A 26,912-nucleotide genomic window follows, 5' to 3' on the forward strand; every position below is an offset into this window, starting at 1 on the left:
CTGCACGTGGCTCTTTATAGTGCACCAATATCTAAGTACACAGGTGTGCATTCATTTCATCCCCATAAAGAGTGGCCATCAAGGCTGGTAATCACACTGCACGTGGCATTTTATAGTGCACCAATATCTAAGTACACAGGTGTGCATTCATTTCATCCCCATAAAGAGTGGCCATCAAGGCTGGTAATCACACTGCACGTGGCATTTTATAGTGCACCAATATCTAAGTACGCAGGTGTGCATTCATTTCATCCCCATAAAGGAGTGGCCATCAAGGCTGGTAATCACACTGCATGGGGCTCTTTATAGTGCGCCAATATCTAAGAACACAGGCGTGACTTCATTTCATCCCCATAAAAGAGTGGCCATCAAGGCTGGTAATCACACTGCACGGGGCTCTTTATAGTGCACCAATATCTAAGAACACAGGCGTGACTTCATTTCATCCCCATAAAAGAGTGGCCATCAAGGCTGGTAATCACACTGCATGGGGCTCTTTATAGTGCGCCAAGATCTAAGAACACAGGCGTGACTTCATTTCATCCCCATAAAAGAGTGGCCATCAAGGCTGGTAATCACACTGCACGTGGCATTTTATAGTGCACCAATATCTAAGTACACAGGTGTGCGTTTATTTCATCCCCATAAAGAGTGGCCATCAAGGCTGGTAATCACACTGCACGTGGCTCTTTATAGTGCCCCAATATCTAAGTACACAGGTGTGCATTTATTTCATCCCCATAAAGAGTGGCCATCAAGGCTGGTAATCACACTGCACGTGGCTCTTTATAGTGCACCAATATCTAAGTACACAGGTGTGCGTTTATTTCATCCCCATAAAGAGTGGCCATCAAGGCTGGTAATCACACTGCACGTGGCTCTTTATAGTGCACCCATATCTAAGTACACAGGTGTGCGTTCATTTCATCCCCATAAAGAGTGGCCATCAAGGCTGGTAATCACACTGCACGTGGCATTTTATAGTGCACCAATATCTAAGTACACAGGTGTGCATTTATTTCATCCCCATAAAAGAGTGGCCATCAAGGCTGGTAATCACACTGCACATGGCTCTTTATAGTGCACCAATATCTAAGTACACAGGTGTGCGTTTATTTCATCCCCAAAAAGAGTGGCCATCAAGGCTGGTAATCACACTGCATGTGGCTCTTTATAGTGCACCAATATCTAAGTACACAGGTGTGCGTTTATTTCATCCCCAAAAAGAGTGGCCATCAAGGCTGGTTATCACACTGCACGTGGCTCTTTATAGTGCACCCATATCTAAGTACACAGGTGTGTGTTCATTTCATCCCCATAAAAGAGTGGCCATCAAGGCTGGTAATCACACTGCACATGGCTCTTTATAGTGCACCAATATCTAAGTACACAGGTGTGCGTTTATTTCATCCCCAAAAAGAGTGGCCATCAAGGCTGGTAATCACACTGCACGTGGCTCTTTATAGTGCACCAATATCTAAGTACACAGGTGTGCATTTATTTCATCCCCATAAAAGAGTGGGCATCAAGGCTGGTTATCACACTGCACGTGGCTCTTTATAGTGGACCCATATCTAAGTACACAGGTGTGTGTTCATTTCATCCCCATAAAGAGTGGCCATCAAGGCTGGTTATCACACTGCACATGGCTCTTTATAGTGCACCAATATCTAAGTACACAGGTGTGCGTTTATTTCATCCCCAAAAAGAGTGGCCATCAAGGCTGGTAATCACACTGCACGTGGCTCTTTATAGTGCACCCATATCTAAGTACACAGGTGTGTGTTCATTTCATCCCCATAAAAGAGTGGCCATCAAGGCTGGTAATCACACTGCATGTGGCTCTTTATAGTGCACCAATATCTAAGTACACAGGTGTGAGTGCATTTCATCCCCAACGAAGAGTGGCCGTCAAGGCTGGTAATTACACTGCACGTGGCTCTTTATAGTGCACCCATATCTAAGTACACAGGTGTGTGTTCATTTCATCCCCAAAAAGAGTGGCCATCAAGGCTGGTAATCACACTGCACGTGGCTCTTTATAGTGCACCCATATCTAAGTACACAGGTGTGTGTTCATTTCATCCCCATAAAAGAGTGGCCATCAAGGCTGGTAATCACACTGCATGTGGCTCTTTATAGTGCACCAATATCTAAGTACACAGGTGTGAGTGCATTTCATCCCCAACGAAGAGTGGCCGTCAAGGCTGGTAATCACACTGCATGTGGCTCTTTATAGTGCACCAATATCTAAGTACACAGGTGTGAGTGCATTTCATCCCCAACGAAGAGTGGCCGTCAAGGCTGGTAATTACACTGCACGTGGCTCTTTATAGTGCACCCATATCTAAGTACACAGGTGTGTGTTCATTTCATCCCCATAAAAGAGTGGCCATCAAGGCTGGTTATCACACTGCATGTGGCTCTTTATAGTGCACCAATATCTAAGTACACAGGTGTGCGTTTATTTCATCCCCATAAAAGAGTGGCCATCAAGGCTGGTAATCACACTGCATGCGGCTCTTTATAGTGCACCAATATCTAAGTACACAGGTGTGAGTGCATTTCATCCCCAACGAAGAGTGGCCGTCAAGGCTGGTAATTACACCTGCAACCTCAAGCATTCAAGTGCGACACTTCAGCCTGTTAAGGGCATAGGGTAAGCCGCATGCATCCCATGCACTTTTGGCCATTTTGCGGTACCGTTTTCTCAGTGAGTAATAGGGATATCCGCATAATGCACATATCGTTTTCTTCCAAACTTCCCACTCTTTCAACTGTACCTGATTTTTTTTTACTGAAATCTGACTAATATTAAAATTTTGCTGAATTTACTAGGACCTAATTTTATAGTTTATCTGCATCTTCGAAAATCCGTAATACAAAAACTATAAAGTGCATAATTTCAATTCTGGTACAGCAGTTGTAGGCATTTATGCAGAATACAAGAAAAAATAATCAACTGGGTATCTTGGAATACATATGAAAGAAATAAATAATATTCATGTTCATTAGAGGAAAAATAATATTCATGTCCACGTCCACTAGAGCATACCCGCTGTCGCGCTGTAGGCAACTGGCTTCAACGGACACTGAAAAGGCTGAGAGGTTCAACAATGAAGAGCTTGCTGGTTCAGCGTTTGGCACCTCGTATGTCACCGCCATTTATTTGTGCTTACAAGAGAACTGTATTGGTTGCCGCAAAATTTACACTTGAAGGAAAGATGATTACTTTTAAGGGCTCGTTTTTCTATGTTAGACACAATATTATTGAGAACTAACCGACAATAATGCCAAGAAAAGTATAGGGGGTGTTATTTGTAATAATTGGGATGTAAATGCGAAGAAAGTAAAGTGGACGAAAAGACAACTTGCCGCCGGAAGGAACCGAACCTGCGACCTTTGAATAACGAGTTCGATGCTCTAACACTGAGCTTTGGCGGCAGTCATCCCCCCCGTCCACTTTATAGGGTATATATGTGCATTTAAACCTAGGAGTGTTAGCGCCGATTGAAGACCCTTGCTTTCCTGCATTCATAGCAAGGGTCTCGTTTTGGCAGACTTGATGCCTTCTCAGGTAGTATTCGAGGCATTATTGGTCAGCTGCCAGCGCGTAAAAGAGATCACGTGCTACGTGACGCCAACAGGCAGATAAAGAGTGTTCCATACTCGCCGCCATGGCTGCGATCGGTGCTGACTAACGCTCCTAGGTTTAAATGCACATATATACCCTATAAAGTGGACGGGGGGGGATGATCGCCGCCGTAGCTCAGTGGTAGAGCATCGGACGCGTTATTCAAAGGTCGCAGCTTCAGTCCCTGCCGGCGGCAAGTTGTCTTTTCGTCCACTTTACTTTCTTCAGATTTATATCCCAATTTACACTTGTGTGCTACAAGAAAACAGTGAAGCCATTCTCCTCAGCCTCGCTTCCCTTGCTGTACTACATAATACAAGGCTGTGCCATGCTTCGCCCTCTTTCCCTTCCCACAGTATACTATACAAGGCTATGGTCTGCTCTGCTAGCGTGCCTGGATAGCCAGGCGGTTACTTATGCTTGCCTTAGGGTTGTGCTATGCGGGTTCGAATCCCGCCTCGCCATGATTTTCTCCCCCCCCCCCCCCCTCTCTGTGCTCGTTCTCTCACTCATCAGAGTAATCCCACGCTGGACAAACGGCACACATCTTCTGGGAGCAAAGCAGAAGGGGAAGAAGAGAGCGCGTGCCAGTTCATGATGACGATAATTTGTTTGTGACTATCGGAGTTTTTGTGAGCTCAGTTGTTAAAACAAAAGCCCCCTCTTTTAAACAACCATCTGCCACACAGAGTTGGCGTAAAACATTTGCTGTGATAACCAACGTGCATTCAATTTTGCACAAGTTGAAAAAAAGTTTGGTGTTCAAGTTGTTTTTTCAGTTGGCAAAAAAAGATGAGCAGTTTGTGCGGAGCAATTGATAGCTGTGCAAGGGCAGATGTGTGAGCAAATGACACTACTAAGCATGTGTATAGCTGCTGCTGTTCCCAAGTGGTATATAGGATCCCTTGCACGTGCGGCAGCGTGCACATCAGCCAGACCGATAAGAGAGCATGCTAATTCCTTGAAGGCAGGAACATCACACCATCTTGCAAGCTATTGCAGAGAGTGCAGCTGCACACCTTTGCTCACGGGAACCACCATGCAGCACCACGACCAAAGGGCACGAGAGATAACTGAGGCAGACTATGAACAACAAATGCATAAGTCAACCCCTCTCTGAACAAGAGATTGTATTCATACATGGCTCTTGGGCACGTGTTAACTCATGGGATCCACTGCGCATATTTGTGTCCTTCAAATAAACCTTCTGTAGTTTGATCCTGAGCTCTCTCTCGTGTAGTGTGCACTGGCCAAGAATGGATATGTTCTCACTCGCCCGCATTTCAGTGTAAACATGCAGCTCCTGTCTGTAATGAGCAGGGACAGTAACCAACAATGAAGTTCTGTGGCCGACTTGCATGGAATTTTAGTTTCTGGCACAGAGGAGCGTAGAAGCAGTTCAGAAGAAAGCGCACAGGTCTGCACCACTTCTGCGCTCCCCTACGCAAGATGCTGAACCAACTGGCCCAACAACCCATTATTTCGAATGTTAGTTGTCACAGAAAATAATGCTTCTATGCAACCTGCTTAAATGTCGTACTCGCATACCTTGAGAATCACATTGCAATTAGAACTGACCCGTCACAAGGATGCCAGTGAAAAGTGGCATAGCCGATTTTTCCAGCAATCCTTCCTCAGGAACACACAAGGTCCACCCACAGTGACATCTGAGAAGTGTAGTCGTCGCACTAAATAAAATCACACCTAGCACGCTCTCCTTACGAACGAAAGAAGGGTCTGCGCTCATTTCAGCGGCTCTAGTGGAGTGAACTAGCGCGAAGAGCCGCGTGTTCACCGTTTCTTGCATTTCCAATGAGAGTGCCTTTTCGGTATCGCTTGCTGGCGCCCGTACTGCTCGGTATCTGCATGCGCCACATCGCCTTCTCGATGCGAGCGCATTTCTGTCACACAGCCTACGCTAACACAGCCGACGTTTGACCACAGTGCAGCTGAAAGGAAAGGGAGCGACCCATGAATGAAGATGAAACCCCGTGGCCGGCGAACTGTTGAACACGCAGCACTTGCCTTCGCGCCGACATGGCCGAGCTGTTCAATCAGAGCGGCACACACTTTTCTGTTAGATGAGCGTGAAATCTCGGCTTGCGGTCACTGTGGTTAATACGAAGCGACATCATTTAGCAGCACTTCTAGTTAATGGCGTTTGTTTCTGTGCCTCGCACGACAAAACCTGCCACCTGGTGACCAATCATGTACAGTGTATGCAGGGTTGCCGTTGGGTAGATTTGAAAAGGAACCAGAACTCAAACTAAAAGTAGCCAAAGTAGCCATTCCAATTAATTTCGTCGCCAGTTTTGTAGCCAAATAGAATAGAAGCTGTGTTATTAGTAGAGATTTCCTTACTGAACAATAAATACTACCCTTTTGAATACAAACAAGACCACAGGAATGAGAGCCCGATTTTTTCCATCTTGCTTGGTCTTCAATTCACAGATAAGTCGAAAATAAATAAATAAATAAATAAATAAATAAATAAATAAATAAATAAATAAATAAATAAATAAATAAATAAGTAAATAAATAAATAAATAAATAAATTCAGTGCAACTGCATATAGTTTATGTAGAATACCTTTTCAAGTTCTTGCCAGGTGCCGAGCGTCTTCAGAACATTCCAGCCAACAACTCAGTAGGGACATTCAACGTTGAAGCAGTTTTTCTTTGACGCCGTAGACCGAATTTCATTAGTAGAGTTTACATAATACCATTCTAGCTTTAGAAAGTAAACTCTGACCGAAGATGAACAGCCCAGTCATTGTGTTACGAATGTCTGTTTTTGTCAAGTTCATACGAATACACAAGCTGCGCATCATAATGACATATAGACCAGAATTTCCAGCGCTCGTAGGGGGCCGCCATGTTTGGCCGACCGAGGCGCCGCGGTGCGAGCATTTGCTTGGGGGCTGCTGAAACGCGCTAGCGTACAGCGCGGTGCACCCAAGCATAGAGTTTCCTACAATACTTACTAGAGGGAACTCTGGCGCTAGTGTCTATGGGAGCTGCAACGCATGACGCTTCAGCCAGCATGGGAATGATGGGTAGTACACAAATTTGTCTAAACTTCGTACTTTCGGCTCCGTTTGGCTCCGCGTCGGCTGCATCCGCTTTGTCGCAAAACGAAGTTCAGCAAAAGTCAGCAGTTTCACTTCGCCACTTTAACTTCTTCAGGCTCAGCGCTTCAAATCTGGTCACGAAGTTCACAACGATCCATTCTTTTATCCGAAAGAAAACTAAAACATAGCAATAAACAAAGCCACAAGTACGTTTGAAGCCGCAAGCACGAAGACTAGGCAAATTTGTGTACTACCCATCCAACGCCTCCTCTAGAAAGATGCCTGCCGCGTGAGCCAAAAACCTCCTGCCCTACCCTTTCCCTCCTTCACCGTTTCTAATGAGGGCAGTAGCTGGCGATCCTGGCGGTGGCCGCTTGCAACACACATTTGCGCATGCGCACATTACACCCCTCGACGTCACACAACGTCAGCCCCATTGAAAACAATAGGGGAGAACGTGGCGCCATCTCTCGACAAGCGACTACAACTCAAGGCAGGACGGCTACAATGGGATAGCCAGCGACGCCGCAGGCATGTTTCTAGAGGAGGCGTTGACCCATCATTCCCATGGTGGCTGAACGATCGCAGCGCCAGAGTCCCCTCTAGTTAATTTTAGGAAACTCTATGCACCCAAGGAGGTGCACCACGTTTGTGGCTCTCAGTAGCGGGCGATGGCAGATTCGCGAGCGCTGCAGCCGCTCAGTCTTCTCTGAATGTCGGAACGTGCATCTTCTTTCATACGACTACATTTTCGAACAGTGGAATTGTGCCAGGGAGCTTGCCAAACATCGCAAGAACGTTCAGCAACATCGTCACGAAAGTTTGAATAGTTGCAACGCCGTGCAGTTGTCCACTCTCTTTTTTTTTAGAACTGTATCATATCAAGGAACGTTTGAAACTTACGAATTTGCGTATGATAACGGCCAGATGAAGCCTAGTAAGCTGTATCTTCTTTTTTTTTTTCTGAAAGGCAGCAGCAACAGATATTTTCGTGCCGCGCGACCGTCTGACTTTGTGCTGCACGATGGCTGTTTCGTGCTCTCTCGCAAAATGCAACGGGATGAATTTAATTAGGCGATTATTTCAGTTTTGAACGCAGAACGCTGTAGCGGAGATTACGTTTGAATCCGATATTGATTGAGTTCGATCCTGACCAAGCAGCGCACACGCGTGCACTTTCTGTCGCGACGTGCCTCGTTCAGGATATACTTAACTGCAATTGAAGGATCGCCCCTGCAATGACAAGATCCCTGTCACACGGGCACTTTCGATCACAATTGAGCCGGATCAGGATTTATCGCCTCGACCTTCCTTTGCTATCACAGTAAAACTTCGTTGTTATGAAAGCACAGGTCGACATGCCTCGCGGCTGTGAGGTTCAAAATACAAATCTTCTATAGACATGAAGTTGTAAAAAGTGAAACAGTTCGTTACATCGAGGTTTACCTGCGCCTTGTTAAACTAATTTACAACCAAGGTGGTCGCATTTTGGATTTCAGCAGCAAGATTACACAACCGCGTGTTCAAATTTCTGTGCATGTTAATAACTGAAGCTTTTTTCCACTCGGCAGCCGCGGTGGCGCCTGTAAGTCTTCAGGCAAAATTAAGAAACATTTGTTAATTGGCTTCGCAAATTGAGAAAATATCTGGTGAGGTGCATGAATACTGTCTTTCTCAATTTAAGATTTGTCGTTGTCGTTCTAGTAATTCAGTTTATTATTATTGTTTTTTTCATCCAGCAGCTGGTCCTGTTTTAACCCATACACTTGCAGTGCAGCCCTTTGAATAGGTAGAAAATATGGCCTCCTGAGCAAAAGCACCAGCTCACATATTACTTATCGAAATCAAGGGCCTTGAAAACGTCAGGAATACACGCTGCACAAACACAAGCCGCTCGTGTTCCCGTGAACGTCGCAGGTCTGTTGCATCAGCCGCTTCCTTTTTGTCTCGGTGTTCGGGCACCAAACGACGGCGCAGTGCCACCCGGACGAATTTTTATACATTGCACTGCCGTTCCGAGTATGCGGCAAGCAATCAACTGAGACCGCAACTTTCTAACAGCTCTGAAAGCACTGACACAAGCGAACACGCGACGCAAGCGCGGCTATTACCTCCCGCCATCAGCAGCCCCCGCCGTCGTCTGCACCACCAGGCGGCGCCTGGTGTCGAGAGTAGCGGCGCGGCTGACACTCGCGCTACGAGGCTAAGAAAAATCTGGTCTTTTCGTGGCCACTACCACGGCCGCTGGATAAAAAGCGCACGGGTACGGCCTGCCGCGTGCTCCGAAACCGGCGTGACGGGCCTAGTTTCCCGGACCACCGCCGCGGCGCCACCGGGCGGGGACGGGTTTCGCGGACGCCCGCGGGATGCACATGCGCGGCGCGCTTGCGACAGTTATGCTTGAGCGCGTGCGTCTTCATGTGACGCCCGAAATCTTCTAAAATTTATCTAGCGTGTACACATCAGTTAATTACCGATATTTCTTGTACATTCTTGCAGCACTTGGGAATTTTTGTTCTTGCCTTGCCAAAGATTGAACTCCGCGCACCGATCGCTTTTTGCGGAAGTAAACGCGTGGGCATATTTTTCTGGTATCCTAGAAGACCACAACTAACCAACTTGGAGGCGCTGCACCTTTCCTAATGCATCGAAATTCTTTATTTTGGCTCTGACTATGTTGCTTCAGATTTAATCATTTCATTTCAAAAAAGTGATCTCAGAAACTGCAGCGGCCACTGTTTATTTGACACAAAATAAGATAAACTTCTTCCTTCCTCCAAACATGTTTATAGTACACATACGGTACGGTATCGCATGCAACTGCCATGAAATAATGCTCATCATATGTACGACCACCTCGTAGAAGGAGATTGGAGTCACTTTGAAATTTCAGTGACTACATCTTCAATACTCACAATTGGGCGAGCTGTTACGGATTAATTAATATGAAAACGGTCAGACGGAAAGAGTGATGAAAAGGCTAAAAAACACACGAACACACCTACTTGCATTCCTGCGCTTTTCGGTATTTCTGTCTCTTCCCGTTACGCCGTTTTCATGATCGTGTAACGAATTCAACAGTGAACATAAAATCTGGACAAAATGTGAGAAGTCATTTTATTTATTATGAATTGAGGGCTCATCCCTGCTAGCTGCGAATGGTGGCTTGTTGCAAACGTTGTTGAAATCCAGCAGTTGTGACACCACCTTCCCGTTTTCTCTTATCTCTCGTTTTTTTTTTAGTTCCCACCTTTCAGCCCGCGGCACCTTTGTCATCGGTTCCGGTTGTTTACGAACGCTGTCGCGTTGCGGTGGCGTGCGTTGCCCCGCAATGCCATCTGGTACTGATGTTGGTCGCCGTGAAAAGCACGTGTATTCCTTTTATTCAGAGTTGGGTTGTCTGTGGTCATTAGCGGTACGGGGAACAGACTCAAACTTACCTCAGCAAAACATGCGGAGACAAAAAGAGTGCAGAAAAGCGGCTGGTGGGCGACGACAAGATTTCATTTCAAAGAAATATACGTGGCAGCCAACACACACACTGCGAGCGACTCACGGACAAAGTTAAGGTGGGTCGCATTTGCTATACGGTAAACAGATAAGAAACTTAACGCTTCTTATACTCGTCTCTGTTTTCTTCTTATTTTTTATTATTGTTTTATTATGCCTCCAGCTTGTAAGCCCAAATATTGGCTTCCCATGTCTACTTCCAGTCTGTGCAGACCATAACACCTTTCGTTTTGCTCCTTTGACGTTAGCCGCTGTACAGGCACTGGCGAATCTTCGTTGCACACCAACGTGATTGTCTTCTGGCAGTCTCCGTCATGTGGTTCTGTCATCTATTACTGTTTATTTTTTCTATTATATATTTTGTACAAAGGCACCCGTGCTCGCGGTTTTGCGTGCTACTATAGTATACGTGTATATATATATATATATATATATATATATATATATATATATATATATATATATATATATATATATATATAGATAGATAGATAGCGTCAGTTGATCCCCGCCCCGCCCCAATTTGTGGTTTTGTAAAACTTCAGTTGTAGCTTGATTCTTCCAGATATTAGTCACTCCACCAGTGATCGGCCTTATATATACATCAGTTTGATGACATGCCCTGATAAGAACTGTCAAGAATATTTGCGAGCCACTTCTAATGAATATATAATTACGCAGCCTTTTCAACAAACTTACGAGGAGTGCGTCACTATATTTGTAGAATCCGCTAGTATCAAGCATCCGAAGCTGAATTACTTTTCGGCACAGTATCATGTATCAGACATCATGAAAAATATTCAACGTATGTTTTTACATGCACTTCCTGTGTATAAAGAATATGAACGTGTATTGTCAGATGTTTCAAATAAATACTTGTCAAGCATTTTCAGAAAGGTGCTGAAGAAATGTGACGGAAATTAATAGTTAAAATAACAAACGATACATTCATTACACGCACATATATATAACAACCACTTTTTCACACATTCAGCGCCATATAATGTTGCTACGCGCATTGTGAATATTCTTTCAGACACAAAGCAAAAAGTTAGTCCTGGAAAAAAAATGCCAGGAGCTCGGCACGTACACGGAAATTTAAGTGGCTATTTAACCAGATTACGCGAACGGACTCGATTGAATGCGTGATATGTCATGACTGCGAAAGATGAGATAGAAAAAAAAAACGCTTAGAACAGCTGACTGAGATCGCTGTTGTGACCACCACCAACTAATTTGCTGCGGCTGCTGCCCCAACGGAGCCGCCGGCACCCGTCTTCCTTCCCCGCCCCGTCGCGCCGCAGCGGCCGCAACTGCAACTAGGGCCAACACGCGCTCTCCCATAGAAAGCCGCCCGACGCGGCAGGCCGTACCGTGCGCTTTTTATCCAGCGGCCGTGCCACTACAGGGAGCGACCGCCGCGCCGCCATCCGATAGCGCCTGAAACGCGCTTCTGGGCACTTTTTCTCCCTGAAGACGGCCGCTGGCCTAGGTGCTGAGGAGGAGAACGCCCCTAGCTCCACTTGTCCCTAAACGCGCTTCGCGCCGGTGTCAACTCACGTCAAGGTAAGTTCTTGCATTCCTTGTTCTGCGATGTTTTCTACGCGCGACGATGAAATTTCTCCACGCAGTACGCGTCTCTACTTGGAACTATTTTCATCGTGACAGTTTTTGTATTTTCTTGTAGCCTGGGAACACCGTTCAATTTGTGCGACAGAAACTTATGCAGCTTCCGTCTCACGCTATTGTATGGAAACGGTTGAATACCGCTTGTAGTTACTTTCTTGCCCTAGAGTTGAACTAGTAAAAGGTTTGTGACACACACTTATGAGAACGAATGCAATAAGCTAGGTCTTCGCTTGTACATTAGTGTGCAAAAAAGCTTTTATTTGCGCAGGTGTCCATGTTGCGAGTGCAGTCGTAACGCTTTGGCGTTGGATCCGAGCCCATGGAGAAAGTTGGAGCTGTAGAGCTGTATGTAAGTAAACTTTGTGCGTGCATATTCTTCGTTTGACCATTGCGAAATATATCAGAAGTGGTGTACTAATCAGTGCACAAAAATTGATCTGCCAACGTTAAACAAAAAGCATTTAATAAAACTAATGAGCCGTAGTGTCCCCACTTCACTGCTCATGGGCTTTCTTCCATTAGCTTAATGGGCACAGCCACTGCTCTGCCAGGAAGCCAGACATGAAGTTCAAGGGGGCACAGCTTTTGCATCGGTCTGGCTTTAATGAGGGCAACTTGCACTGTGATTCAAAATTTTATTTTCAAGCCGTTGTTCGAAGCTTTACAGGAGGCTAACACACAATAGGGCTCTCGTGGTTCAAAAACCGTGGGCAGGACTACCGCTCAAAGTAAAAGAAATCTAGGCCGAAGGTTTACAGGTTAGTACGATTGAAAATTGGGCGAGTTGGTAATAATTCATAGCTGGTAGAGCCAAAACAGTGCGAAATAAGAGACCAAGGACGAGTAGACACGACAGGAGTGCTGACTTTCAACTGAAAAGTTTATTGAAGAAACATCATAATATACTCTTACTGCGCATGCTCTTACAAGGCAAGAAACTCATGACAACGTCATGGCATTGAAGTGGTGTTCGCAGCCAAGAATAAAGTTGGTGATATCTGCACAGCAGTGCGGAAAAAGGCCCAGTGGTGAAGGATTCATATTCCATTAAGCACACGAATGTTTTTGTGCCATTGGCATTGTGTACAGCATACCCTTCACGTGTGGAAGTGTTTACATTGGGCAATCGGGGCGACGCGTAAACTCGCAACTGAGGGAGCATCAAAATTCCCCGAGAGGTAATGTTTGCTCGACGCACTTGGCAATGCACTGCCAACATTGCGGGTACACCCCAGAATTTTCTAGAATGAGGATTCTTTTCCGCCACCACGACCAGTTGACACGCGAAATCTTCGAGGCCCGCAAAATACAGAAGGCAGGGCATAACTGTGTCATTCAGTCTTCAATAGCCCTCCAGGAAAAGGAAATTTCCTTTTTAGATTCCTGTAATCGTTAACAGTGCTAAGATTACTAGCAAGAGCGAGCCAAAGAGCCCAGATGAAAGCATGACAGTTTCATTACAATCTGCTATTGCCATGTATTAGCATGGCTCTTATGACAAACACCGACATACCGGAATATTTTCTGGCTGTTTTAGGTCAGCAGTTAATGTACAAGCTTCCTAAATTCTTCCATTGCATGCTATGTTCTATCATGAATTAGAGGCTCAAGACATCAAGTACATCAACAGTTTCTTCCGTTGTTTGTTATAGAAAGCATGTTGTAGGGATGGGTACGTTTCTGTATGAGATAGATTTTGCACATACCGGAGATCCCTATGTGTTCAAATACTGCAGAAAGTTTCAGTATTATCGTCACCATCTTTCAAAGCAGCATTCGGCATTGTTAGTTGCCTAGTTTCTGAAGGAAGAAAAGCTGGAAAGTGAGTTCCTGGACTCCAATCTCGAAGGTGATGCTTTACCTCCATGCAAATTCATCGACGTTCGAAAAAAAAAAAGACAAATTCGCATAAGATCTGCATATTTATGTTGGAATCCTTCGGTATTACTTTTCATGTTGTTAACTAGTTTATTTGTATAGGGAAAGGCTGCTCAATTACCTTGTCTGGAATCGGTGCACTGAGTTTGTGTGCTATGCTTAATTTGGCAGTTGCAGGGTGGTAAGGCATAGCCTTTCAGATAGCAGCCTTGTCTACCATCTTTCTGGTGCTCCTGCCACGGGCTGAAGCCAATTAAATCCTTGTGAAATGTTTGCCGAAGGTTCAACGGTGTGCACACTAACATGTCCCAACCGATCAGGACAGAAGATAGTCAACAAGTTTGGAGAAAATGTGCAAATTCTGCACGGTGCATTCACATTCCAGTGGACATTTGCTGGCTGGCGCATCCTCTTGCCAAAGTCCAACATCAGGGGAAAGTGCAGCGCTGCATGTCTGGAAAAAAGTTCATTGACTAAACACCAAGCGATGTCTGCCAAGGTGTCGAGCTTTCAAAGTGCAAAGAGAGAGTAAGCTTGCTCTAACAAACATAGCAGTGGTTATGAAAATGATAATGTGCATTTGTAAGTACATACTGTCATAGTGCGCTCAGTACAAAACAAGTAACCAACTAAGGCATGCAGAGTTTTAAATAGCATAGGTGTATTATGTCCGGTACCACCTCACACAAGAAACGCCTGCTGGTGTGCCATACCCTTCTACCTATGAACTTGCAGCAGTTGGGGACCTATTAACTGCACCGTGGCACTGATAACGATGTAGACTTTCTAGAACAAATGGCTCGGCAGCTACAAAAGTGGGCTTGCTACGAAACGTATAATGCAGATGGCACTTTCATCGGTACTAAAGGTTTTGAAAACGCGCAAATGCTTCACAAGCTTGCCCTCAGATGCGTGAACATTTCTAAAGACACCGTGTGTTTCACTTATAAGGATTTGTGCAGGTGGTATAAATAACCATTGCGGCATCGCAGAAAGTGTCAAAAACATGCTTGGAAAATGTTCCGATTTGTCGTAATTTCTGAAACATAGGATAAGCTGCTGCATGCATATGTTTGACTGACTTCATTGTGCGTTTTGCATGCAGGACGAAATTAGCATTCTGGTAATTCCATAACCAGGTCACAATTGTGAGACATACTGTTGTGGAGAAACTCGTTGATTTTGCCTACCCGGGATTCCATAAAACACCTAAATTTAATTGCACTGTGTGGGACAATATCAACTGTTCAGTTGCACCTGCTTTTGGCTGTTACAAGTTTAGTGCTGTTTACCAATGTTTCGCTGCTGCGCTTATGTGTATTTTGTGGTTGAAAATGTTTTAATTTTGAAGGAGTACTGACACGATTTTGAGACATTGCAAAAGGGACATTTTTGGTTTCCTTGGTATGCAGTGTCAACGATGTCCACACACCGGAGTCGGAGAACACGTATCAAATATTTTAATTTGACTGAAGTTTTCGTCGCTGAGCATCTGCAAGCCAGCCACAGTGCAATGGACATTATCCTGACGAGTCAAGACAGTTCCCCCGAGTTTGCAAGTTCTGCATCCTGCATGCAGCCTATATCGTAGAAATCACTGTCAGGGTCACTGGACGACAATTAACTTATCGTTGTTTATGTGCACCACGGGCAGATGATGGATTTGCCGCTAGTACATCGCGAGTTTCTGTATCCCCCTGACATCACACTGCTATGAAACGTCACCGAGAAGCCGCCCCCTCGATATCGAAACCAAAAGTGTCTTTCTAAGGTAACGATAAATAAAATATATACGATGCATTCCCAGGCACCACAATACTCGTTTTAGGTTTCTCGACACCAGTATCTTTATTTAGAGCATCAATCCGAAAATTTTTAAAATTCATGTCAGTACTCCTTTAACATACCTTTTTTCCTGTCTGTACTCATAAGTAACCTCAACTCACTTGGCAAGAATCTTTAGCACATAAGCGACACAAGGACGAAAAGGGAGGGACAACGTCTGCACTAACTTTCAACGAAATGGTTTATTGCACACAAGGCACTAATAGACACAGTGGTGGTGCCCTAGCACTTCACCAAGATGCCATGCAGAGAGATATGTCTTTTTCTGTTTTATTTTGACAAAATATATGGCACACTATAATCGCTTCGCGAACTACTACACATTCAATACAGTCACTTCTTTATTCGAGAAGGATAGTTGCGGAGTGCTAACACAATTGGTACCCACTTTTACAATTTTTGCAGCTTCTATCATCAGTCTCGTTAGTTCAACTCTATTAGCTGATGAAACCTTTGTGTCCTGAAAGAAAGGTTCATACTCTCATGCCCTACACTGTGACGCCAGCCATCCATCGTTGCATTTGTTCACAAGATTACAGTGCTCTCTTAACCTATCATTCATGCAGTGGCCCATTTCCTGACATACCACTTACCACATGAAAGAGGTATCTGATAAACGACAGCTTCTGAGCATGTCCTATGTCGTTTTGTGCAAGCAATTGTCTTCTTTGGTGCTTGACTACTAATTCTGCAAATCGATTTCAGCTTGCATGGAGCTGAAAAACTACTTGTACATTAGCACGTGACGCCATCCTTTCCATAACGGTAGTTGGATAGCTTAACAACTCAACAGGACACACAGCACATGGGAAAGGTTCACACACAACGCGTCGCATAAACAGAAGTGTAAGTCGTAAAAGGCTTAAATTAGGAAGTACCGCTCCATTGCTCTAGTTGGCTGTTCCAACAGTGATGTCGCTCAAAAAAGAATAGCTGATGTGCCATACTTGCACAAAATTTAGCATTACATAATAAGGTTGGTGTCACATACAAATGTGCAAATAGTTTTCCAGCTCTATGAAAGCTGAACTCAATTTGCAGAATTTGCAGTCAAGCACGGAAGAAAACTGCTTGTAAGAAAACGATATAGGATGTGGTTTGCGGAATGTAGACAAGCTGCTGCTTATCTGATACCTCTTTTCTGCAGTAAGCAGTATGCTGGGCAAACAAGCAGCTGCATGAATGATAGGTTAAGATAGCATTGTAATGTGTGAACCTTTCTTACAGAACACAAAGGTTTTGTCAACCAACAGAGCTGAACTAACGAGATTTATAATACTATTAGCTGCAGGAATTGCAAAAATTGGGTACCAATCGTGTTAGCACTCTGTCCCTGTCGGATAAAGAATCTGCTTTCTTGATTGTGCAATAGTTCGTTAGTTGATTAGTGTTACGTACGTCTTGTAAAAATGAAGTGGAAAAATACAAATCTCTGTGCATGGCTTCTTGGTGCAGTGTGAGGGTACCAACACTGTATAAATGTTTGCCTCGTGTGCAATAAACGATTTTGTTTAAAGTTAGTGCATGTGTTGTGTCCCTCCATTTTTCTCCTCGTGTTGCTTATGTGCAAAAAATTCTTAGTATGTTGTCAACTAGGCTGAATTTTTCCCTAAACCTCTGTCACCCTGTGCTGCATCGTCTGTTGTCTTTTGACCAAACTATAGCCTCTTGTTGTTTTTTTTGGTATGCAGGTGTATGTGCATGCTTGACTGACATTTTTTTAATTTAATATGCCTTTTGTGTGCAAGATGAAATTAGAATTCCAGATATTCCCAAAACCACAATATGATTGTCACACACAGTGCTGTGGAGGAGCTCGTTAATTTTGCCTACCCTAGATTCTTTAGCATATCTAGATTTACTTCATTAAGTGAGACAAAATCAGCTGTTCAACCGCCCCTGCTTTTGGCATTTACAAATGTTCGACAATTCGACAAAGTATTGCTGCTGTGCTTGTGCGTTTGCCAAGTCAGCCTTCCGATTTTTGTTGTGGTGATACATGCCTGCTCGATGGAGACACCTTGTATTTATTGTGCCTTTTGCGTGCAGGTTTTTGGACAAAGTCATCAATTCCATTGCTCTTCCTGTGCCAAGTGGCCAGGATAATGGTTGAAATTGCTACAATAAAGGTTATGATCAACAACATTTGTTGAAATTTTGCATTTACTTTTGGAAGCGCAGCATAACGCATTCCATGCAACATTACTAATGAAAATGAGTCGACTGAAAATGCTTATGTTGTCTGGAGCGCAATGGATTAAGCGAGTGCCATGTCGGAATAAACAGCATTAACTAATTCTTTGGACAAAAGAACACCGATTTTGCTGATATGAAAAATTACTGTACACGGGGTGATGCTGGAGCTGTTTTGACAAGCGTACTTGTCTTCGTGGCTGCAACTTTGAGACAAGTCTTGTCGAAATGTTGGCTCCAGTGACACCCTAGTCAAAGCGTTGTACCATGCCAGCATTTCACAATCAAAAGTTTTAGCTGTTCACTGTTAGCCTGTTACACCCCAGTGGCACAATGTCTTTATGCCTCAACATAACTTCTATCAAAAGTGATAACTAAAGGGAAATCTGCATAATATGGCATCGGATTAATTTCTGGAGCTTCTCTAGCCAGCAAACTGAGAACTCTCTGTCTACTCTGTCCTTTTTTCCACTGTTCGCGCGCTGCAAAACCCTGCCAGTATGATAATCCAAAAACGGCAGTAGTTCAGGGGAAGATGGAGGCTTGAAAAGGTGAAAAATTCTTGGACACGGAGTGTCGCTGGTGTCAGCGTTTCGACAAGCAGTCTTGTCTTCTTCAAGGGTAAAAATTGCTGCTGAATGAAAGAATTCGATGCAGAAACCACTATTCGACACCTTTATTTTAGCCAAATGGCGCATAAGTGTTTTAAAATACAGCAAAAATCCCCACATCTCCCGTGGAGCAAAGTTCTCTCGATTTCTTTTCATCGAAGTGAGTGGGTCGGCGGCCGTAAATGACGGGAGGCGCTCAAGGATAGCTTTCGGTTTCGGCTTTTGACTGCGCGAAGCGCCACCTGCTTCCTGCAACTGGTGTCATGGAGACTTCCTGTTTAACTTTTTGGAACTCCAAGCGATTGCAACCTTTCCTTGCACTGTTGTACTTGATATTGTAGAATATATATGCGCCTGTGTACGTTATGGTTATATTAGGCACCATCCGGGATATCAAGCATCGAAATCTGATGTGCGACACTTGCGCTTTGCCACTAGAAGGTAAGCAAAACACCACTGCATGCTGCAGTGGCGCACCGACGGGGGGGGTTTTGGGGGTTGTAACCCCCCCCTGAGGCCGACCTGACCCCCCCCCCCCCCGTAACTGCTTCACGGTCATTGTCGCCGAGAATCCAGCGTACACGTTCACGGGCCTTTCAGACGTTGTTATTTTAATTCAAGAGGTGGTCTGAGGTCGATTTTCTCTCATTTACTCCAGAAATACGTGGTATTCACCCATCTACTCCTAAACTGAAAGAGCGCAAACCGCGTGCTCTGTGGCTCTGCGTTCACTTCCAGTGAAGCGGCTTTGGACGAAAGAAAAGATGCTTTCACGGGTCGTCAGTTTGACCCCTCTTCTTTTCTTGCCCCCTCTGATTATTGCAATAGAGCAAGGAGATATTTCGGAATCTTCAAAACAAGCTATTGTTTTTTTTTATTTGTTTGATTCTCGGGGGAAGTCTAAAAGGGGCTGTGTACAATGACAATGCGCCGCGTGACTTGACCACAGACGTCGGTGCACAGTGCATGTGACATGAAAAATATTACGTATAGCAGCTCATCCAGCTGTGTACGCAGTGCTACATACATGTTTGTCCAGAACAAGAGTTCGCAGTGTTGTTTACCGTTTGTAACGTTATTATCCGGTTCACACGGGCAAATCTAATGCACTTACCTGCGCACATGCAAATTATACCTGGTTCACTGGGACGCTTCTAATGTAATTAGAGATTAAGATATCAAGTGCCTAAATACCATTAAATTGTCGGTGTCACATGGCTTGATTTATTGGCACTAATGGCGCGACGACGAAATTGCGCAATGAATATATGCTGGTTTTGTCTTGAATGTGCAACTTCTTTCAAATTCTACGTCATAAAACTCATTTTATAGAAATAACAAGCGCTTTCATGTACATTCAATGCCTTACTCGCCATGGAAACGAAACTCGCTTAAGCGTGATGAACATTTCCTGTTGCGATGCCGGTGGCATTCTCGTTACTTTTTCTTAAATCCTTGATATTATAGTGAACACGAATTGTGTCCGTCACGGAGCACCTTTGTTTTCCTTTAAATAGTCAATAATGTACGCTCTCCTTCCCGACAAACATTCTTTTTTCATCATATAGATGGGCTCTACGAAACCACGCCCTCTGGATGAAGCTTTTTCATCTAGCGGCCGTGACAAAACACAAAATGAAAATGAAGGCACTCATTCAACGGCAAGCTCTAAAGTATATAGCCACGTGTCACCGCTAAAATGCCCTTTATATTCACGGTGTTACCAATTAGCGCCACTTTTTACGTGCAGACGAGCTCTAACGTAATTCTAATTGGCAGGACCGAACCAAGGTAACTGTCGATCCTCCAAAACGAAAAAAAAAGGAGAAAAGCATTTGAAGCACTTGGGCCCTTCCAGAGACATATGGTGCGAATCTTCTTTTTCTGCCTTATCACAATGCATTAATTTTGCTAAATATGCAAACTTCCTCATAAACGTTTCACTATTTGGAACCCTGTGCCCATGTCTGTCGCCATAGCAAATATAACAATGAAACACATCGAGGAACAAGCTCTTAATTCATTGCAGCCGCAGTCAAAAATCTTTCACAGATACGTCTCAACGACTGTCATTCGAGCGTCAAGAGGTCATAAGTCACAATTATTCTCTCATCTAAATTTATCCAACGAGTATTCAGTTCACCCTTGAAACAGAAGACTCCCTGTCGTTTTTAGATGCCCTTGTAACTTGCAAATGAAACTGTGCAAACACACCTACACAAGTCGATATTTTCAGTTCACTTTAGAACCCCACAAAAATCCGCAATACATCAGTAGTAAAGAAGAGCCGGAACGCACTGCAGCACACAACTTTAGAAAGAAAAACAAGAAAAACGCGATATATTCAGGAAACGCGCCAGGAACGGCTACCCAAAATCTTTTATTCAGGAAGCATTTCGCTTCCAAAAACACAACGACGCAAGCTGAGAAATCCAGTAACAGGTGTCTCCCAATCAACATCACGACAGAAATACATATCTCCGCTATCCGTGGCGCCAGCAAAACCATCGCCCGTTTCCGCGGCCGGCTGAGTAACGTGACAGTAAGAACGCGAATGGCCCGTCGGCTCTTGCGCTTTGCCGCCTTTGTGCCATACACACGTGCAGTCCGAAACGGGAGGGATAAAGACCTGACCGAAGCCAGTTCGAAACCGCTGACGGTGGCGCGCGCGACTTCAAAGCGAAACCACATGTTCGAAAAGCCGCCGGCGTACTAGGCTGCCGAAAAAAGAAGAAAAAAAAACGGTCTTGTTGACACCCCACTCCTCCGAGCGCGTGGCCCATAGCCGACGATGGGGACCGGCGGTTCGTGAAAATGTTTGCAGCATTACGAACACAATAGCGCGTTCTATGCCTTCTCCCAAAAACCGGCCACCGGAAGAGCGTACCCAAGCCATCTTCAACAAAACTGATTGTACTGGCTGCGACGCGAGCTGCATCAGCGGAACTGAGAGAGACGGAAAAGACGTCCCCAATCCATCGCAGCTGAAGCCAATTACCGGAAATGAATGCTGGCAGGACTTCGCTTTTCCCCGAGCAAAGCGCAAGAAAAAGAAAAGGAAAAAAAGATGTACGCGTACAGCCTCACAGTCCGGCACTCCAAGTATCCCCCTTTCCCTGTCTCTCATCTAACAGTGCGCCTCGATACATCCACACGGCAAAGGTGCTCCCCACCACTTTTTACTCTTCAACTCATTCCCACCGGTCAATCCCTGGCACTCCTCTGTTCTTTAAACGAAGAGCACTGCCGCCGCCTACCTCACCCTTTCATACCCACCAAACAAGAAAAGAAGCCCTGTTCATCCCTCCCTCGACCGCTCAAGAAGGAACCGTATGTATTCCGAAAAGTAGGGAAAAATGTTCACTCAAAGTTCCAAAGATAAGAGGGCGTCGGCGGCGCTTCGAAAAGAGTGTTTTTTGTTTTTTTCGGGGCTTGCGTTTTCTACAGGCAAATGGTGTCGCCAGCGGGGTGGCCGCGCACTTTTTTTTTTAACTTTGTTGACAGAGGACGGACGAGCTGTATTGGAGCGGCGAGAAGAAAGGCGACCTCGTACGCGGCTCGTTCGTCAAAGCGACAGCAAACCCGGGAGGCCGTACAGCTCGAGCACATGGCGATATTCGTTTAAGCACATACACTGTGGTTCCTGCATTTATGAGCAAGCCTTGGCGCAACTAGTGTGTGCGTCGACAGCCATGCCGCAGTACCGCCCCGCGCGCACGCAGGGACACCAAGCAAGCACGAATGCTATGCGAAAATCCATACGTTGCGAAGAAGGGAGGAGTAAGACGACGGGGCAGAATGAGTAATTGTTTTCAAGGGCGCGTGACAAGAAAAAAGGGCTTTGGAAAGTGCGAGAGTTATATTGGGGTGCCACGTTTTCTTTCTCTTTTTTTCAGACAACTCTCGCTCTCTCTCTTTTCACCACTTGTTTTTTGTATGTTCTACATCGGACGGAAGCTACGAAGTTTGATGTGCCCCCATGCACACGTTCAGTTCGCTCGCTAGTACTTGCTTCTGTGTCTGCTGCGCGAATCTGCGTCGAATGAGCTACCACATCACAGGGATTTCGCTGAAGCGCCAGTCGAACACGATCCTCAACTACTTCCCGAAAAAGATTCCGTGTTCAGATTCAAGAGATGCAGCGAAAAAGGAAGCGATGACTCAGCACTTATCGCCTTCAGATGCGTCAATCGATCAGTCACTTATCACTGAGGATACTTCAGTCGCCGAACCTGTGCACCCGAATGACATGGCAAATCGGTAAGCGTGGCTACAGTGCAGTTTATCCGTGAGCTGAGAATTGTACTGTACGTGTGCTGCATTGAGCTGTACGTATATAATGTTTATAATCAATGTCACAAAGCTTATAGTAAATATTTACGATGTACTTCCAGATTTGTAGTTTGGCGAGGCCTGAAGGAAGTATAATATAGGATGTTCTGCTCACATTGTGCACAAAATTCTCAGTTGCAGAGTTCTTTAACTGCTAAAGTTGCCAATGGGGCTTGTTTGTATGACATTTCCTGATTACTGTGGTAATCAGGCACAAGACACAATAAATGGGACACAAGAAAGGCACACGGCGCTGGGTGTCCTCGTGTGCCTTTCTTGCGTCCCATTTGTTTGCGCTAACATAGTAATAATTTTTTTAACAGCAATGCGCGACCGCCAGCAGGCCGGCACGTCAGCACCCTTATCACTACCTGGAGCTGAAGAACTAGCAAAAATAAGTATTTGCCAGGCATCTTTGTTGGAACTATATTACGCGTTGGTTTATTCAATTTGCCATTTATTTTCTCCGTGCGCTGCTTCACTGAACAGTTTCTTGGCCCTCTCAAGTTTTTCAAGATCTTGCTGTAAAATGCTGAAAGATCATCATCATCATCACATTTGATATTATTATTATTATTATTATTATTATTATTATTATTATTATTATTAGCAGTAGTAGTAGTATTGTTATTACTATTTGGTATCTCATATTTTCTTTGTCGTTGCAATCCTCCAGCCTAAGCAACGAAATGGCGTATTATGCAATGTGCCCGCACCCCCCCCCCCCCATCCCACACTCCTGTAGGCTTCTCAGAATTTCAACCCCCCCCTGAGAGAATTCCTGGGTGCGCTACTGGCATGCTGCACGACGTTCCTGCTGTCTGCGTAGTGAAGCAAATATGTATCGTCTTTACGGCGACCGCTGTCCTTGCATCTTGGCACGACGTAGGCGGGATCGACTCCTCCCATGTTTATCGTAGAAGAAAGTGAGCCGCGCCAATACGGACACTAGAGAACCAGACATCGTGTCTTCTCATGTGTCGGCTTTTGACGCTTTTCGTCCGATTAAAGACTGATTCCTACCTCTAGAAACTTTGTCGTTCTTTGTGTTTATATTCTGCCCTTTTCACCGGACTTTGAAACGAGGTCGCATTCGTTCGTCAACTGACGCAACGTGCAGAATGTTGCCTTTGCCTTGTTCGCAAAAGAAGATAGTCAATACCACGCCATCGAAGGGGCCCGTGAAGGCATAAAATTCGTCAAAAAGAAATTGACATGCTTCCTGAAGTCTGAAAGGGCTAACTTATTTTCTGCATCGCAAGAAGCCAGTCACGTGTTTGGCGCTACAGGGGACCCTCCACGGGCTGCTGCGGCTACTATCCCAGCCTTTAAATCCGTTCCACTCCTAGCGCGAGCGCGCCGGTACAGATGTGGCAGACTGTCTACGATGCTTACATTGAATGCTGCAAGCTGCGTACATTGAAATTGTTTTATTTTTACACGTACATAAAATACGATTCGTGCATGCAAACAAACAAGGCGTTAAATAGGGCGGCATGGCTCATCTATTTACAACATCACCACATTGGGAACCAATCGCACTGTTTGCATGAATGGCATTCCCCGCCAAGCGAAGGTGACCGAAGACATAGGTGTAAGTGCAGTCTTCATATATCAAACTATTTAAAGCCTACTAAGTGACATGGTTTAGACAACCTGTTACCATAAGGACCTACCAACATTGTGCATTTGTACAGAGCTGTCTATGCTTTCAGCGTGCCTTTAACTTGAGGCATTTAAAATTATTTCCTTATCTTATTATCTACTCCATCTATCTTCTAGCTGCCCTTATCCGGGTGCCCTCATGGCCACTTCCGTAAATGGTATTGGGCGTAAGGCATACCACTGGAAGAGCAGACGCCACCTTTGGTGCAACGTGCTAGGCAGGCTCATGTGGTCATAGTGGCTGCTTAGTCTGCTTTGGGAGCACCAGAGCGAGCTGAAAACAAAACTTTAGAATGCCACCTGCGCTGTAATTCTGAGTGACTGGGGAGGTTTTCCTGCTGTTGCTGTGCGCTCGACAACACTTGGAAGAAATCACTACATTATGTAGCCACTGTCTTTGGAGGAGTTTTGTATGGTAGGCCAGTGCTCAATGCAGGTTGTACGCTATGGAGCCTGCTGCCAGCTTTCACATGTGTCCGCAGGGTAAGAAGGTGCATGAATCTGCGAATGCAGAACTTAGAAATTGTAAACAGCTATTGGCTAGCACTTCCGCAAGGAAGATTTCTGCTTTGACGTGGAGCTGCGATGTTCGGTGGGAAGCACTCACCGAGACTCGCCTGTGAACACTGCCCAGCTAATGATGCTTTTCTTCCTCAAGGTGGCCCATGTGTTTCTTACCTCCATATCGCCCCCAAAATTAGGTTGATGCACTCAAGCTAATTTCAATTAAGTTGACCTGTCCCAAATCCATTTGTTTTCTACAAAGCCATATGTATTCTTGTTGGAAAAGTGCCACACCTTTTGCGTTATAGACACAATATTGGCACTGAAATTGCTGGAAAACTTGCCATAGACTTTTGCACGTTAAAAATTTCTACTGCAGTCTCTACACCTTGTTTTTACCCTGCTTTGTAGCTGCAAGCTCGTTGCCGCAGTAACTTCTCAGTTTCTGCGATTCCTAGCGCATGCACGTCTTTGTCTGCCGGCGTTGTTTGGAGAACTAGTCCAGCGAACGTTGCTATGTGATATTTGTTCACCTCCACGTTGCACAATGCCACATGTTTTGCCTTGTAGACTGCTTCTGCTTCTAACAGCAGTTGCGTAGTCTGCCGTCTTAAGCTTTGGCGTATGAAAGCTCTGATGCTATAGGAGGTAATCGAATGATGTCATGAGCAAAGAAACACTAGGGCGGCAGCTGCCATAGCCGTGGTCGTCCACGTGGTCCTCATTCTAGGACTGCAACCAAGGTTGTTGGTCGTGCGTATTGTTTCGATATTTTTTCTCGTGACATCAGACTTGTACGCCTGATCGCTGTACGACTACGGCTACAATGACCAGATGTAGGCACTTGCTAGCGCCGCCTGGCAGGCCGAGCTCAGTGCAGGCCTCCTGTAGATATAATGGAAAGGGAGCAATAGGAATCATTTTAAAAAAGAAGGCTCTCGTCTGTTTTAGTGCCATCCAAAGAATGTTTTGAATTATGAAAAAGAAGCAGCTGGAAATTGCTCACTGACGAGACTGATAACTGTAGATACGACACCACTTGATTAATAATAATTATAAGGAAAAAAAAGGCTCTTCCCAACAGCACGCACAAGTCACCATAGATGTCAATTTGCCTAAAGTTTAAATTATCTTTGAAAAGCCTTGACAACATCCACGCACTGACAGTTTATTGTGTATGCAGTTAAACAATATGCTGCGTACTTGCAATCGCGAACTTGATGCTTCATTATTGTATCTGCCATTTAGCTAGTTTCAACATTAGCTTGAACAAAATGTCATATGTGGGTCATTTCTCGAGGGATTTGACAGCAGGACTCGAGAGATCTCCATAATGACTGAAATCTGGACCTTGATTCTGAAATATACAGCTTTTGTTCCATGGTTATGATTCACCGCACTGCAACCTCACATGGGGGTGCCACATGAAAAAAAATGCTTAAAACCAGTCGCGTCTCTGTAGCTCATAAACATACTTATTAGAGTCTTTTAGCAGGTTACGGAAATATAGTACGCAAATACGGTAAGGCTGTATGGTAACGCTCCTCCTTTCCCGCTCGTTGTGCTTTTGCCGGTGAAGGCAACCCAACACCACAAAAGCTTTCTCAAAAGTTGCTGTGCGGTTGTCACGCATCATTGTTGCCTGTCAGCCTACACATTGTTAACGAGGAACTTGTCGTTTGAGGATGCACAGTTTCCTGAACTGTCACCTGAACTGGGAGCGGCTTAAGCACAACGAGCAGGAAAGGAGGAGCGCTACCCTACTGCCTTACCGTATTTGTGTACCATATTTCCGTAGCTTGCTAAAAGACTATTAAGAAAAAAAAGTGCGGGACAAAGACGGTCATTCGTGGGTATGCCGCTACGAAAGGTCCAGCCCGCGTGTTTGAGACACCTGGTCTATATCATCCCAGGAACATGGAAACTAGACACTGGAAGTTTTATAAGACATCTTGTGTGGGTTAGACAAGAGAAAGACATACCATTTATAGTTGATTTTACTGTAGCAAATGTGCTGCAATGACCACCATGCTGCAGCCAC

General features: G+C 44.9%; 1 protein-coding gene and 1 long non-coding RNA gene across 3 annotated transcripts in view; one reads left to right on the plus strand and one right to left on the minus strand.

Annotated features, from left to right (window-relative positions):
- Window positions 1-6,242, minus strand: part of LOC119389320 (tyrosine-protein phosphatase non-receptor type 11) — a 344,133-nt gene extending 337,891 nt beyond the window's left edge. Inside the window, exon 1 of one of the 2 annotated variants that reach the window (XM_037656526.2) lies at window positions 6,224-6,242. Coding sequence is in view for 1 of the 2 variants with exons in the window: in XM_037656524.2 (XP_037512452.1) it covers window positions 5,660-5,673 (14 nt within the window). In the remaining variant the exon portion in view is untranslated. Of the gene's footprint in view, window positions 1-5,659; window positions 5,857-6,223 lie in introns of those variants that run through there. The other variant, XM_037656524.2, reaches the window with a different exon arrangement.
- A 5,515-nt stretch (window positions 6,243-11,757) lies between these two features.
- On the plus strand, window positions 11,758-17,702 carry LOC119388679 (uncharacterized). The gene is made up of 3 exons (XR_007415682.1): window positions 11,758-11,780; window positions 12,112-12,192; window positions 15,134-17,702. It is a non-coding gene; the product is annotated as an uncharacterized LOC119388679 (long non-coding RNA).
- Window positions 17,703-26,912: the final 9,210 nt, after the last annotated feature.

This window comes from Rhipicephalus sanguineus, chromosome 4, assembly GCF_013339695.2.
Source record: "Rhipicephalus sanguineus isolate Rsan-2018 chromosome 4, BIME_Rsan_1.4, whole genome shotgun sequence".
In the NCBI taxonomy this organism is placed as follows: Eukaryota; Metazoa; Arthropoda; class Arachnida; order Ixodida; family Ixodidae; genus Rhipicephalus; species Rhipicephalus sanguineus.